The sequence below is a fragment of the Peromyscus eremicus genome, chromosome 6 (genome assembly GCF_949786415.1).
Source record: "Peromyscus eremicus chromosome 6, PerEre_H2_v1, whole genome shotgun sequence".
In the NCBI taxonomy this organism is placed as follows: Eukaryota; Metazoa; Chordata; class Mammalia; order Rodentia; family Cricetidae; genus Peromyscus; species Peromyscus eremicus.
The window spans coordinates 88,811,114-88,827,986 of NC_081421.1; the positions used below are offsets into that span (position 1 = coordinate 88,811,114).

Here is a 16,873-nt window from a genome sequence, read left to right on the forward strand (position 1 = left end):
ATACCTGTAAGTTATTCTAATGAATGCAGTTTGTTCCTGTGTCATCCTAGGCGATGTTTTTTTTTTTTTTTTTTTTTTTTTTTTTTGAGTCAGGTTATCTCAGGTTCTTAAAAACAGCCCTGGCTGTTCTGGAACTTACTACTCACTGTGTAGACCAAGCTGGCCTTGAACTCACAGAAACCCACCTTCCTCTGCCTTCCAAGTATCACCTTATCTGCCAGTGTTTTATTTTATAAGCCCTCTGAGCTTCATGTGCAGCAGTAATAAGCCTTTGTATGTTTCTTATAAGGATTAGAGTCCATGCATGCACAACGTGGAGGGTGATGGCTGGGGTAGGACTGACATCGGATAAATAGTTACCCCAGGAAATTAAGGATGAGTGGGTTTTGTCTTTGTTTCATCTGCTAGTTTTGTACTGTTTCACTAACAACTAATTTTGTTTTGAGAAGAGGATGGTTGTGATAGCCGTATGGAATGCTACAGACAAAAGCCCAGTAGATAGATTGAGATACTTGCTTCCCATCATTAATCCAGATCAGGAAGGAATATGGGAAAACCTCTTGCTGATGATGAGTGGGTAGGGACAGAAGCAGGATTAGACTGTGGCCTGTGAGCTACCCCCCCCCCCCCATGGTTTTCTCAGCCAGCCTGCATCTTCATCTTGCATTTACTCAGGCTCTACAGTGGTTTTCAAAAATCTTTTCTAACGGTTAGATCTTAGATTGGCATTCACTGGGCCATTTACACCCTTGGGTTTTCAGAACCTTCCCTGAAAAATGTCATAACTCCAATTGTTAATTTAAAAAAGTCATCCTGCTGTGAAAATGAAGTCTGGAACTTTTTTAAAAATCTGGGCAAGTGGAAGTACCTGACCCAGTTTCTGATTTCCCCATCATTTGAGATTCAGCTATCAATGTCAATTTATTTTTTTGGTGTGGAAGTTCTCCGGGAAAGTGAAGTTACTAGAACGAAGGAGAGACAGAGTTTCTGAAATACTTTAGACGGTTTAAGCAGAAGTTTGGCAAAACCCCAGCTGTTAACCCCTGCAGTGTCTGGAAGAAGTTAGTGTAAATTGCTGATAATTTAAGAGTGACGACATAATGGCAACCATGTTTATCCATGTTTAAAAAAGACTCATTTTTATTTTTAATTATGCGTGTGTTTCTGTGTACGCGCATGTGAATGCAGGTGCTGGCAGAGGAAGCCAGCAATAATCTGATGGTGAAGCTGTACCCTGGAGCACAGGCAATCATCTTAGGGGAACCTCTCCTCTCCTCCCCTCTCCTCTCCTCTCCTCTCCTCTCCTCTCCTCTCCTCTCCTCTCCTCCCCTCCCCTCTCCTCTGCTCCCCTCCCCTCTCCTCCGCTCCCCCCCTCCCCTCTCCTCCGCTCCCCCCTCCCCTCCCCCCTCCTCTCCTCTCCTCTGCTCCCCCCTCCCCCCCTCCCCTCCCCTCCCCTCCCCTCCCCTAGTACTCAGTCACAGATGTGTGGAGAAACAGTCTATAATTTTTCCCCACTGAAATTGTTGAGATTTGCAGGTTTTTATTATGCATCACTTTTATTTTATTTTTTTATTTTAAATTATATGAGCAAGAGATATTGAGAAAGGTCTGGAATTCCCAGGAGTTTCTGGACACTGTTTGTCTGTTTTCCGTATTAGAATTAATGACACACACAATAGGAAGTTGAGAGAAGTCGCCCCAGGAATTTATTCAAGTGATGATTGTTAAATCCAGAAGAGATCAAGGTGGTAGTGGTGCACACCTTTAATCCCAGCACTGAGGAACAGAGGCAGGAGGATCTCTGTGATTTTGAGGCCAGCCTGGTCTACAGAACCAGTTCCAGGATAGCCAGGGCTACACAGAGGAACCCTGTCTCGAAAAACAAAGACAAAAGTCCAGAAGAGATGTTCCTTTAAGCTTCTTAGGGTAAGGTGGCGTGAAACCTTTTGTTTTTATTGGACCAGCTTGCTGTTTTTCATCATACTCTTTTTTCCCTTAGAGGCAGGTCTCCCTAGTTGTGGCTGGTCTGGAACTCCCTGTGTAGACCCGGCTGGTGTCAATCTCTTAGAGATCCTCCTGCCTCTGCTTCCTGAGTGCTGGCATCACACCTGGCTCTATCATATTGATAAAATTGCTCACTTGGACTTTGAGGTTGTATTTTCATTTTGTTAAAATAAAATAATCCATTTTTCAGATAGGGAAATGGAATCTTTCGAAGTCTCACAGTTGGCGTTCGATAAAACTGAGATTTAGATCACATTCCACACTCTTTTTATTACAGGCTGGCCTGGAACTCACAGAGATCCGCTTGCCTCTGCCTCCCAAGTGCTGGGATTAAAGGCGTGCGCCACCACCGCCCGGCTCCTGCCCCATGTTCTAAGAGCTGTCATACTGTAGTCTGATTATATCCACAGGTGACGTGTTCTTCATTTGGAGATGGCGGCCCCCGAGTTTCCCGTGAGTGCCTTCCTGTTTGCGTTGCTCCTTTGTTCCGTGGCTAGTTACCCCAATGGAAAAGTCACAATGTCCTGCGGGGGGATGACCCCCCAACATGGCCACAGCCCACAGTCTGAGCCTGTTCACCAAATCACAGTGAGTCAGATGAAGTTCAAACCCGGAGACCAGATTCAAGGTACTAGTGCTGGGTATAATTATTTGCATTTTGAGTTTGGCTCTTTTTCTACTTGTCTTTACTATGACTGGAATGAAATCATTTCGTTTTAACCTATTTACTTGAGTTACCACAGCGTTATATACTTCAATTTTTTGTTTACTACAGATGCCTTATTATGTAAGTGGCATCTATTCCTTGTTAAGATCAAGGTCTAAAAACGTGTTTTTTTTTTTTTTTTTTTTTAGAGTACCAAAGAATATGTTTGTTTTATTATATTAACATTGCATTCATTGTGTACAGAAAAAAATATTTTATATTGCTTTACTTCTCCCCACTTTAAAAAGTAGTTCAATCTCTTGTGGGTCCCTGATACCTTTGGCAAAATGTAGGCTGAGTGTTAAGGTTTATCTATAGCCAGGTGTGGTGGTATGTGCCTTAATCTTGGCACTCTGGAGGCTGAGGAAGAATCAGGGTTTGAGGCAGTTGGACTATATAGCAAGACTGTGTCTCAGAAAAACAAAACAAAAGGCATGTTTGTCATAGCATATGAAATTCCTGTATTTTGCAATTATAGAAATACATACTGTTAATGGGAGTTTTTTAATTTGTTTTTTGTTTTTGAGACAGGGTTTTTCCTTGTAACTGCCCTGGCTGTCCTGGAACTTGCTTTGACCTCACAGATCCACCTACCCCTGCCTCCTGAGTGCTGGGATTAAAGCTGAGCACCCTCACTGCCCAGCTTGTTAACAGGAGTTCTTAACAAAAAGGATGCATGAAGAAATAAATGTGGAATATCCTGTGTGCTTTAGATATCTCTTAGAATTTTACTCTGCACAATAGAGTACTAATGATAGTCAGATTTGCAATAAAAAACATGCTCTTTTCACCTAGAATTTTCTAAATTAATTTTTCCCATAGACAATTACCTAGTCATCATCCATGCTTTACCCTCTTGTGGAACTGCTATTAATATCTCATGATGCTAGGCCTAAAGACACAGGTCTATAATCCTAGACACTCAGTAGGCTGAGACAAGATGATTGCAGGTTCAAGGTCAGCCTGTGCTACAGAACGAATTCAAGGCTAGCCTGGGTTACTTACTGAAACTCTGTTTCCAAATAAAAACTAAATGAGGATTGAGGATGTAGTTCTATGATGGAGTGGTTGTCTAGCATGTGCAAGGTCCTGGGTTCAATACCTACAGAATAAACAACCAGCCTACCCAAAACAAACAAACAAAAAAAAACAAGCCTCCTAAAATATGGCATTTGTCCTCTATGGGACATAATTTAGACATTCTTCTGCAGGATGATTTCCGTCCTGTGTGTTTTGCAGAGATACACCCAATTCTAACTAAATGGGCTTCTTCTAAACAATTTTTCCTAGCATATTACTAAATTTTTTACCCTACCCTCTCTTTTTATCTGTTGCTCAGTTACTGTATCAGGGCCGCCATTTAGAGGCTTTCTCTTAGAAGCTCGTGATGCCGAGGATTTGAGTGGTCCTCCTCTTGGCTCCTTTACATTGATTGACAGTGAATTGTCGCAGCTTCTGACTTGTGAAGATGTACAGGTTTGTGTGTGGTTTGAAGTTGATTTCTATTGGTTCCTTTTTTTTTTTTTTTTCCCGAGACAGGGTTTCTCTGTGTAGTTTTGCGCCTTTCCTGGAACTGCTTTGGAGACCAGTCTGGCCTCATACTCACAGAGATCCACCTGGCTCTGCCTCCCGAGTGCTGGGATTAAAGGCGTGTACCACCACCGCCTGGCCCTTTGGGCTGTTTTTAACTTGAGGGTGGTGACTAGCTCAACGGTGGCATCACCATGTGTAGCAGGCATTTGGACAGATTTACAGTCATCAAACCTGACCACTGGTTTACCTAGCAGCATCTAGGAATGTGAGGGTAATAGCCTGAAGAGTTTATAGTTGGTGATGGTTATATTACATTGGCAAATATTGACCTCAATGCAGGACAATTACGTGCCCTTAATCCCAGCACTTGGGAGACGGGCAGGCGGATCTCTGAGTTCGAGGCCAGCCTTGTCTACAGAGTTAGTCCCAAGACAGCCAGGGCTACACAGGGAAACTCTGTCATCTCAAACAAACAAACAAAAGTTTAAAGACAATTTTGTGTGTGTGTGTGTGTGTGTGTGTGTGTGTGTATAGGAGGTACAGAAGGGGGCATGCCATCATACATGTATGGAGGTCAGAAGACAACCTAGTGGAGTCAGTTCCCTCCTTCCATCTTTACATGTGCTTGGCTAATCAAACTCAAGTGTCAGACTTGAGTCATTGGATCCCAAGTGCCTTTATCTGCTGAGCTGTCTTACTGGCCCCAGTGTACTGATTTTTAAAATGATTTCAGCATTGAAGAGACAGTTGTAGAATGGGACAGGGGTGTAAGGTTTGATGTTCATTCATTCACTCATTCAGTCAATAAACACTATGTCAGGAGCTTTGCCGATCACAAGGGATATGGTAACAAACACAACTTACTCCTTTTCCTTGAAGACCTCAAACAAACTCTTACACTAGACGAAAGCCTGTGGCCACAGGGTAGCTGGCACAAGGGTGTGGCATGCCACTTAGGACAGAGACATCAGTAGAATAGTATGAAAACTTAGGTTGGAGTGCGTACAGAGTCAAGGAATTGTAGCAGAGGAAGTCACAAATCGGAGCATGTGAATTTTAAGTTAGGTTTTGAAGAATGTGTAGGAGGTTGGCAGGTGAAAGAAAGTGGGGTTTGGGGATTTAGCTCAGTGGTAGAGCGTTTGCCTAGCAAGCGCAAGGCCCTGGGTTTGGTCCTCAGCTCCGACAAAAAAAAAAAAAAAAGTAGGAACAAGACTGTTCAAAAGTAGGAATTGCTAAAATAGGATATATGTTTGGAGGTGTGAAATTGGTGTTTTTGTTTTTTGTTCTTTCTTTTAAGGAATCTTCTGTATTTTATTCACGTCTATTAATGGGAAGAATACAAATTTAAAGTGTAAAATAAGGCAAAGAACAACCTTCAAATAATATTAACACACCCAATATTCATGGCTTCCTTCAGTATTTAAGTTTCTGATAACTCTACTTTATCACAGAATTGATAAATATGACTGATAATACATTGTCAACCAATGGGTATGAATTTACTGAGGACCTGGCCTTGCTCTATGTAGAATAGTCTTCATCCAAATGCTCCGACCATTTAGTGATCATTTATTTTGCAAATGATTGCATTCTGACCATGCTGAGCTGTCCAGTGATGGGATGGTTGTGCCTTTCCACTTTATCTCAGGGTTTCGCTGTGAGTCATACGAGCTCATCCAAGAAGACAGAAGTTAAAGTATACTGGAACGCTCCAAGCAGTGCCCCAAATCACATACGATTTCTGTGAGTACGAGAGCGCTCACCTCTGTAACCACTGCCATTGAGATGGAGACCATCACGACATGTACCGATTTGCCATTGGCTGCTCACCTGTGTAGGAGAGCTTTAGCAGTTACAGCGTACTGATGGAAGGTTATCTTGCTTCTTTCCTTTGCTGTTGTTTGAGACAGCGTCTTGCGATGCAGCATCGGATGACCAGGAACTCCCTATGTAGATGAGGCTGGCCTTGAACTTGTAGCAATCCTCCTGCTTCTGACTTCCAAATAGACCTGGCCTTTTTTTTTCCCCTTTCCTACAACAGCAAACTTTTAGCACATAGCCCAGAACTTTGCACTGTCTTTTTTTTTTTTTAAGGCTTCTTCCTGCTTTTTCCTCCCACGTGCTTGGATTACAGGCATGCACCGCCAAGCCTGGCAGGACTTGGTACTTAAGGGGCCTTTACTAGACATTGTTGAGTGAGTGAAGTATTACACTACTTTAGGACTCACAAGAGCCATCAATTAGTACTTGAGCATGTGGTGTGTAGAGTAATACTTCCAGTTTTTGTGTGAGAGTATAAATAAGCCAGGGCTGAAAGTAGGGTGACTTTGGCAGCACTACAACTTGTAGATAGCTTATCAGGAAACAAATCTGCTGCATGCCTCTTGGAACTGTGAAACCAGAATTACGATAGGGTCCTTTTCCTATTCAGCGGCACAAGGCAGAATGGAACGCCATAAAGCGGTGTTCCAGACGTATGTCTATCTTGTAGGAGAGAGCTTTCTCTGGACGTCTTTCTTTTCTGCTGAACTTTGTCCACAGGCCCCCAGCACACTGGAGCACTGCTTTGCACCCATGTGTTAGTTGCTAAGGTGGACCTCAAAGACACTTAGCTTTAGGCGGTCTCTATGGAGCTTCGGTCGGTGGCTGCCTCTTACACACGCCCTTTGGAGGAATATGATGCGTGTACTGTGAACTGATTAGAAGTGTGTTCTTGTCAGGGAGTGGAAGACTGTATAGTTGAATTGTGCAATTCAGCATTTGTGGCTGTTGTTAATAAAAAAACATACAACCAATAAGAAAAAAGGGAGGCAGGGAGAGAGAGCAATAAAGCTCGTGTAGTAATGGGTGGAGGACAGTCATAAGAGCTGTGCCCCACACATGCGTGTTCTTCATTCACCTCTCCTCACACATTCTTCACTTAAAGTTTTGATTTGCTTATGATGGGCCACTGCTGGGGTTTTGTCTAATCCCATTGGTACTCTACTTCAGAGCCACAGTTGTTGAGAAGTATAAGATCTACTGGGTGAAGATTCCCAGTCATGTCATTTCACAACCAAATGCTCCTCCCTTTACGACACCTGAAGCCACAGCCCGACCGTTGACAACAGCACCTTCTGTCGCCCACTTAACCAAGCCAGTGAGTAACGTTTCTGTTCCTTCACCCAGTGCAACTGAGAAGAGCTTGCCTGGCAGCTGATCCTCTGGGTAGCATGAGCTGGACTGCGCTGTGGGAGGGAGTTTGGGGGGTCTCTGTAGAAGTCTGAAGGAAGTCTTTGCTGATTTACAGGTTTGAGTAAAGGACATAAAAGTTTCTCCTTTCAAAGTGTGGCTGCAACACTCACAGTTAGTTTTGCTAACAGGGAGAGTATGTTCACTTGAAAACGAAGCCAAGGAAACTTCCCCCTCTCTTCACGTCTCCTTCCTTTTTTCCATTCTCCTTTCCTGCAGAATATTAAACATAGAGAGGAAGTTTTAGTTATAGTTAGACAAGATTTGGAGGAGAGTCTTGAAGTGGTAGTATAATATAGACTTTATCTTATTAAAATTAGAGTGTTGGGGGACTCTGGGGTATGGCGGCAACTGCCCAGAATCCCAGCAGTTAGGAGGCAGAAGTAGGAGGATCGTTGAAAATTTGAGGCCAGGCTGGATTACGTTGTGAGTTCTAGGTCAGTCTGAACCATATAGTAAGACTATTTCAACTCCCTTGCCTTCACCAAACAAACAAATGAAACAAACGACATAGGAAGTTTGAGGCCACATGAGGTTCTGCTCTCTATGTCCCCCACATTCCTGAATAGTACCAGACAGTTCAGTGTGCTGAGTCACAGAAAAGAAAAATCGCTCGCAAATCATGTCAGCTGCAATTCCATTTAGGCTGTCTGATTCAAAAGAATGATGACTCAAAAAAATGTGGAAAGGGTAATCATACTAGAAACATCAGGAAGGTTTTCTCTGGAGGACATTTGGGTGAATTAGACTGCTTCTTGCAGAAGTGCACACACAGAATGTGTCGCCATAGTTACAAGAACATGCTTGTGCCTAAGTGTTGACTTGCCTGCCTTCTGTGGGTCTTTGGGGGAAATTATTCTTATGTTAGCTTCAAGGGGGAGAAACAATCATGTGCAGCTCTTTATGGCCAAGAATAGCCATCAAAATAATGAATACATCCTTTTACCTGTGCCTTGTGCCACACAGGTATGAGGTGAAGTCTAGGGCAGAGGTTCTCAACCTTCCTAATGCTGCAACCCTTTAATACGGTTCCTCATGTTGTGGTGACCCCCCCCCCCCCCAACCATAACATTATTTTTGTTGCTACTTTGTAACTGTAATTTTCTACTGTTATGAATTGTCATGTAACTCTCTGCAATTTCCCATGGTCTTTGGAGTCGCGACTTGACCGCGACTCATAGGCTGAGAAACACTTCTCTAGGTCCTGTTTTCTTTGCTTTTTGTCTGCATAGGTATCTCTTCTTTCCCTAAATAAGGGGTTGGAGAGGTGGTTCACCAGTCAAGAGCACTTGTTGCTCTTCTAGAGGACCCGAGTTTAGTTCCAAATCCCACATCAGGCGGATCACAGCTGCCCGTAACTCTAGCTGCAGGAGATCTGATGCCCTCTTCTGGCTTCCTTGAACCCCTACAATACATTTACACAGACATATATACAAATAAAACTAAAAATGACTAAATAAACCATTTCATCTACGTAATAGTGGTCTTATTTGGCATCCTTCTCCTCTACAGTTTTAAACACTTCCATGGATGTTGTATTTGATCACATTGTAATGAATGTTGCACTTTTGTTTGACTGAAAAGTTATTGAAGAGGTTGTTATCTGTATTAGCTCCTCCTTCACTCTTAATACTTATTTAAAAGCTGCTTTAAGTAAATGCAGTTTTGTACAGCAGCTTCCTAATAAAAAATATTGCCTTTCATGTAGTCAATAAAAGGGGCCTATTCTTTGAAATTTTACCATGCCTCTGTGCCAAGGTGATAATCTTTAATTATAGGGAGATTCATTCAGAGCCCTGGCATTTCTAGGGCTAGAAGAGACCTCAGGGTCTCTTTCGGATTGCCAAAAGTAAAGAGACTCTCAGAGAATAGGTTCTTTGATAAGTGGAATAGACCGAAGTGGAGCTCACAGACCACAGTCACATTTCCAAGGTCCTAGCGGCTCTATTAAGCCTAAGGTGGGGGTTGGGTGGGGGAGGCCTTAGGTACCACCACTGGAGGCTCTGAGTTCAGTCAGTGTAGAACTCCTACAGTTATTTGCAGTGGTGGTATTTACAAGCATCCCATCTTGTCCTGTCACTTAACTGCAAGCTTTGACTGTAAATTTTAAAAGCTGTTCCCAAGATCTATACATAAAGACTTGCCCATGTTTGACTTGCCTGCTTTTGAAAATACTACCTCTTGAAAATTAGAAGGTACCTGCATAGACAAGATTGCCAGTGTAGACTTTTTCCTAAGAAATGTCTCAAATTTGCAGGGAACCTTGCTCCTCCTGGTCTTGGATGGTGTGAAGTATTTTATATATTAAATGAACATAAGCACTCTTGTACCACTACAGGCTGACTAGTGTAGTTTTCCAAACTGTAATTAAAACTAACTACATTTAAAAATCCACGGAAGCTGAAGAATGCTCTGATCATTTCTAATTTGTGATGTGTCTCTTGTTCCCTTTTTTGAAGGTTTTCTTGTTGCAGCCCGTACTTGAAGGTAATGACTGTTCAGTCCTTGGCGGTGAACTGCTCATTTCATAATTAGGACCTTCCCCTTCTTGTCATTTTTCTAGTTCAGTGCCTCCGAGTGTGGGAACACGAAGTTCTGTGTCAGGAGTCCTTCGAACTGTGATCCAGAGAACGAGCCGGCCTGCGTCTTCTTGTCCTTCACCAGAGATGACCAGTCGGTGGTGGTCGAAATGAGTGGTCCCAGTGAAGGCTACCTGTCCTTTGCATTTTCTCGTGACCGGTGGATGGTGTGTATCTGTTGTTTGCATTTGGGATGACATCAAGAGACTAACACCAGCAGTACATCAGCTGTGTCTTCCAGATCTGAGGGTAGAATAGGAAAGGAAGTACTAAGAACTGATCTGAATCTCAGTGGCTGCTCCATGATCTCGATTGTTGGGCAGTAATTTCTAAGAGCAGGTCAGCTGGGAAGACCATTTGCCATGCTATGTTCTTGTCTCTTTGTGAAAAAGCAGGAATCACAGGCGAAAGAAATGCCTACATAAAATGTCGGACTATTGTTCACTCAGGCACCAGAACTGAAGCCAGCGCCCCCTACTGGTGGTGTCCCTGTTTTAAAGTCATAGCAAGTTTCCCACCAATGAGGGCAGCGTGTATGCAGGCCATGTTTTCTGGCTGCTCCTTTGTCTGATGTGTGGAAGGCAGTGTGTGTTTTTCCTGATTCTTTCTCTTCTGGGAGGGGGCTGCTGGATGGATTTAGGGATTCCGTAGGTGGCAGCCTTGTGCTGCTGAGGAAAAGCAGGATGCTGCAGAAGTGTCTAGTTTCCCTAGGGAGAGGAAAGAGGACCCTTCGTGTAAGTCCTCTTCGTGGAGGATTGGCAGTGAGCAGAGTGGATGGCCACCAATGTGACTCCCTCATTAGGAAAGGCAGTCTTTGGAGACTTTCCTTCATGTCAGGGTCTAAACTTGACATCCCCCCTTTTGAGGGAACCGTAGTTCAAAATAACAAAACAAAACCAGGGAAAACAGAACTCTGGCATGGCTGTGAAAGAAGAATCAAGATTTATTCTAAAATGCACGCCACCCAAGTTGTTGGCACAGGCCTTTAATCCCAGCGTTCAGGAGATTAAGGCAGGAGAATCAGGAGTTCGAGGTCAGGGGGCCAGCAGCATGGGGATGTGAAGCCCCATCCCCAAACACAGAACCATAGTCACAAGGCAACACTTTACCTCATGCACTTTCAGAAGGAAGAACATTCCAACTTTTTCTCTTCAGAGTTAGTTACTTTTATGGGAAGCTTTATACATTTTTATGGAACATAATGCTGCAATTGTGCAAAATATTTCCCCTGCTTTCTCTCTGTAATTACCATCAGACCTGCAGCTTATTCTTTTGGGTGTTCTCAGTACTAGCAAAAATGAATCAAATTTGGTGCCTAAGATGAATAATGAGGTTGAGATCAGAGTCAAATGTGACTCTAAAGCAATAAGGAAAGGCCGTGGTAATGCTTGTTATTCGAGCGGGATGAGATGGATTGTGAAGCAAATTCTGAAGAGACTCCAGATAGGGTTAAAAGGCCTTGTTGGATAAACACATAATTTCCTTGAGGTGGATCTCTGGGACACTGCAGTCATTTACGTATGTCAGTTATGCATTATTATACATGACATATTACATCATATTTGTTTGTCATTGAAAAGTAAAAACAACTTATTTCTATAACTGTATAGCTCAGATTCATGCTATAATGTAATAGCGCCTTTTCTCTTACTGGCCACAGTGAATGGGAAAGAGTGAAGGGTTCTGTTGTTGAGTGTGATGGCGGACTTCCCACAGGCAGGTTAGTTCTTGTAAATTGTAGGCAAGATGGCACAAAAGCATTTATCTCTAATTTGAGATATTTTTATCTCACTTAGAAATCTTACCTATTTCTCTTATAGTGCTCATCAAAAGTGTTTATAAAAAGACTTAATTATGCAGGTGCAGTTGGTTTACAGAGAGAAGCCTGCTTAATGATTAAAATCAGTTGTACACCTGGTTGCCTAAATTGGTGAAAATGGATCGTCTTCAGAATATACTTTAAAAGTGGTTATATCTATTTAAGGTTGTTATTTTCAAAACTTTAGTGTATTTTTATGAACATTTTTTTTTGAGACAGGGTCTCACTATGTAGCCGTGGCTAGCCTGGAACGCTATTGACTGGGCTGGCTTCAAACTCCCATAGATCTGCCTGCCACTGCCTCTTGATTACTGGGATGAAAGGCATGTGACACCACATTCAGAGTTCTGAATTTTTTGACTATATCATATAAGTTGAGATACTGAAGATGTTTGGTATTTTAAATGCTGATTGGATAACAACCTAAAGTCTACCTAAAAAAAAAGTCTCATAAATTGACAGCAATTGCTTTCATCACTGAAATTGAAAAGCATAATTTTCCAAATTTTTGCTAATACTGGCTTGCTTATTTTTGCATTTTGGTCTTCTCTGTGATTTTCATTATATAAAGTTTAACAAGAAAACACATTACTAGCTTCTCTCCCCATCCCCCTCTTAAGTAGAAAACAGTCAATTTCTCCAACTATATACTCACAAGTTGCTTCTGTGATCCTCCTAAGTGTGGGGTATCTCACCACACACCAAGCAAGCAATTGATTTTGCAGCAGGCATTCAACCTGGAGATAGTGTCAGACCCCCTGGGTTGAGGACTCAGTCCCCAGGACTGTCCAGCCCCTACTGTTCTTACCTGTGCTTTTGACTCTAGGGATGACAAACCAGTATTCCTAACACCCCGTCCTGGGGCTGGAGAATTCAACAAATTCAGGGAAGCACTCTTTTCTGTTTATTATAAACGATATGTCAAAGAATACCAAAAGAGAGGTGCACATGGCAAGGTGTGTGTGGGGGAAGTGGCAGGAGCTTCCGTGGCCTCTCTGGGCACACCATCTTTCAAACCCAGGTCTCTCAGAAGAGCAGCCAGTGCTCTTAACTGCTGAGCCATCTTTCCAGCTCCTTTCAGGAACCTCAAGTTCAGCTATCTGGAAGTTCTCCAAACCCTGTCCTTCTGGGGTTTGTACATACTTCATCACATAGGCATGATCCATTGAGCCTTTGACCGCTGATGACCTACTTAACCTTCAACACCTTCTACTCTCTTGGTATATTAGTGGTGAGATTAGGGTCTTAATCTTTTAATCATGTGGGTATCAGGGGCTGCCAGTCATCAGTCAACTCATTAACACCCCTTGCCCCCAAAAGAAAACTTTTAGAGAGTCCAGAGGTTATAGGAGTTCTATACCAGGAGCTGGGGATGAAGACAGAATATGTATCTTGCTGTATTATATGTGCTGCATACATAACCTTTCAGTGACCAAACTCTAGGTTATTCCCAGCTCTGACCTTACTTGGGCCCTGGATTGTAGATTTCACTGTTGGCTGGTCTCATGCCAATGATTGTTTTTGGACAACACAGATCAACACTGTAACACTGAATTTATGATCATTTTCTCTCCTTGTTTTCCTTATTCTTGGTGGCCAACAATTGTATTAAGTCATTTAGCATTATTGTGTAATGGTTCCTTGTCAGGTACAGTGTGAGGTAAATCATAGGACATCTTTTTTATGGCTGTTATCCTCTTCCCTTGTTTTTGGAAGAATTTTGGTTTTGATCGTGGCTTGGATCCCCTTCCATTCATAATTTTGGTTTTGATCGTGGCTTGGATTCCTTCCATTCATAATTCCTTCTTCCTCCTGTCTCAAGCTTCTCTGTCTATGTTGTTTCTCTTTTGCCTGTTGGGAATCGAACTCGGGGCCTCAGTGGACACTACATGGAGTTACATTTCCAGCCTCACTGTCCCTTTTACAAACTTTAAGGCAGAAATGCTGAAAGAATAGTCCAATGAATGCCATTAATCCTTCACCTAGATTTGCCCTTTTACCTTCATCCTTCTATGTTCAGGTCCATTACTCTGTCTCAGTTGACTCGTGTGGTGTATATAAATACAGTTTTTCCTCTTAAACTCTTCGAGAGGAAGTGGATATGACAGCATTTCATCTCAGAGATTTTGGCACATCTCTCCTAAGAACAAGAATGTTCTCTTGCAATTACCACAATTTTATCACATTGAGAAAATTTGATAATGAGACTATCATTTTGTGCACTACATAGTTTATATTCCATTTTCCCAGTCATCCCAATAATGTTCCCTTTTTTTTTTTTAAGAAATTTCTTATCCAAGAGTGAACAATTATCTTTCAATGCATTTATGTGTCTTGATCTTCTTTACTTTAGCAGTTATTCTATTTTTTTCTTGATATTTTTCAGGCCAGTAGCTTTGTCGAGAATTCTGCTATTTTTTTTTTTTTTAAAAAACAGGGTTTCTCTGTGTAACAGTCCTGGCTGTCCTGGGAACTCGTTTTGTAGACCAGACTGGCCTCAAACTCACAGAGATTGGCCTGCTTCTGCCTCTCGAGTGTTGAGTTGGGATTAAAGGTGTGTGCCACCACTGCCTGCCTTTAGTGTTCTGCCATTTACATGGTAGATTCATATTAAGATGTAGCCAGAAGGTTTTCTCTGGTCCCACCTGGCCTCGAGGTCCCACAGCCACTTATAAAATAATCACTCAGAGGCTTAATATTGTTTATAAACTGTATGGTCTATGGCAGGCCTCTTGCTAGCTAGCTCTTATATCTTAAATTAACCCATTTCTATTAATCTATGTTTTGCCAGGTGTTCCCTGGCTTTACCAGTTCTTTCACATCTTGCTTCTTCTGGCAGCGGCTGGTGTCTCTCTCCTCTGCCTCTCCTTTCTTGTCTCTGTCTTGGATTTCCTGCCTGCCTATACACTGCCTTGCCATAGGCCAAAACAGCTTTATTTATTAACCAATCATAGCAACACATATTCACAGCATACAGAAAGACATCCCACAGCATTAAGATTTTTGTCACAGGGCTGGAGAGATGGCTCAGCCATTAAAGGCTAGGCTCACAACCAAAAATATAAGAATTTTGGCACAATGGGCTGGTGATATGGTTCAGTGGGTAAAGGTGCTTGCTACCAAGTTTGGTTACCTGAGTTCATAATGGCAGGAGACAAATGACTCTTACATGCTGTCCACTGACTTTCCCTTGCGCGCGCACACACACACACACACACCAAAGTAAGTGTAGGATTTTTGACAAAGTACTAATAATGACTCAGTAGCAATGAATCAGCACATCAAATCAAGGTGTACATCGTTCTGTCTGTGGTATCTGCTAGCTTTCTCCATTGGGCAGGTGAAAAACATAGGTCTTTGTATTTAGTAAATAATACACAGGGTGATGTTTTAACTCTTTGTGAATTTTGTGCTCTTCAGTAACCCATGGCCAAATGACTTCAGCATGGGATGACTCTAAAGCAAGTTGCCACATCTGGCCTTGCAGAGTGGTGACTTCCAAGTTACTAGTTGAGAGTCCTCTGAAAAGAAGAGCTTTCTCCTCTACATTTCTTCCTTTAGAGACTCACTCTATGGATTGATGGATTGGACTTTTTTTATAATTAAACAAGTTTATTCACTCTGTGTGTGTGTGTGTGTGTGTGTGTGTGTGTGTGTGTGTGTGTATAGCATGCGTGTGGAGGTCAGAGGACAACGCTGTGGAGTCAGCTTTCTCCTTCCACCTTTCTGCGGGCTCTGGGAATTGAACTCAGATCACCAGGCTTGCTCTGCTTACCTGCTGAGCCATCTTTCAGCTCCTAGACTAATGGCTTTTTCTTGCTCATTGTGTTGCAGTTTATTGAGGAAGCCTCTTCAGCTTGCCTTCTGACTTTTCTGGGCATCTCTATTTTGAGCATGTTCTAGATTTCTCTGGTATCAAAAGATGTTTTCCACTCGTACTTCATCATTCCTCAAAAAACCTGTTTCTTTTCAGCAGCAGTAATTTGTAGACGTTAAGGTTTGAATGTTAGTATGTTAGCAGATACTGTATCTTTCTGTGGATTGATTTTGAGGGGAGTTTTCAGGATAGGCAAGTACTCAGTACTGCTGAGCGACCCACATCCGCCCTCCAATGTACTTTTTAAAAACTTTACGATTTTTTACACTTTCTTACTTTGTGTATGTGTCCCTGTGCGGGCACAGATGTGGGGGTCAGAGGACAGAGGGTGGGAATTTCTTCCACACTGTAGGTTCCAGTAGGTTCTGGCGATCAAACTTAAGGTCATCAGGGTTGGCAGTGAGTGCCCTTTCCTGCTCAGCTGCCCTTCCCACCCTTCCCACGGACCTTTGACCCCGTCTCCAGCACTGTGCTTTAATTCTCTTCACCCCATTATCACCGTCTCTGGTGTGGCTTGTCCCTCTCCCTGGTCTTCCTGTCTGTAATCTCCCCTCTGTATTTCCGATAGTGTGTGCTTCTGTAACTCCGAAGAGTGGCGTCTTCTCTTCCCTTCATTTGGGAGGTGAAGACTGCGTTCTCTGCTCCCGTTCTCACCTGTCCCGTCTTCTCCGATAGTCAGGATGCCTCTCTGTTATTGTCAGTACTGGAGTTCTAATCCGTTTGCTTCTAAGTCAACTACTTGGACTGTATTATCATTATTATCGTTTTTTTTGTTGTTGTTGTTTGTTTGCACACTTACCTGCAGGTGCATTTGGAGGCCTGAGGTTGAAGTTAGGTGTCTTCCTCTATTGCTCTATACCTTGTTTTAAGACAAGGCCTCACTAAATCTGATGCTCTCACTAATTCATCCACCTCTCGGATTGCAGGTGTACATCGCCATATTGCCGTGCCTGGCTTTTTATATGGGTACTGTGGGTTTTTTTGTTTTTTTTTTTGTTACCATGTTGGCTTTAGGGATGAAATTAAGGCCACCAGGCTTGACATCGGGCACTTTACCCACTGAGTCATTTCATTGCTTCCCTCCAATTTCTTTAAACAAATTATATTTTTATCTTTATAATTAC

The 16,873-nt window shown here is 42.6% G+C and overlaps 1 protein-coding gene across 1 annotated transcript in view; it reads left to right on the top strand.

The window, feature by feature from the left end:
- Window positions 1–2,420: 2,420 nt before the first annotated feature.
- Window positions 2,421–16,873, top strand: part of Frrs1 (ferric chelate reductase 1) — a 31,303-nt gene continuing 16,850 nt past the window's right edge. The window contains exons 1-5 of the mRNA XM_059264988.1: window positions 2,421–2,632; window positions 4,050–4,186; window positions 5,892–5,986; window positions 7,235–7,382; window positions 10,038–10,220. Of these exons, the coding sequence (XP_059120971.1) occupies window positions 2,437–2,632; window positions 4,050–4,186; window positions 5,892–5,986; window positions 7,235–7,382; window positions 10,038–10,220 (759 nt within the window). The 5' untranslated portion in view covers window positions 2,421–2,436. The remainder of the gene's footprint in view (window positions 2,633–4,049; window positions 4,187–5,891; window positions 5,987–7,234; window positions 7,383–10,037; window positions 10,221–16,873) is intronic.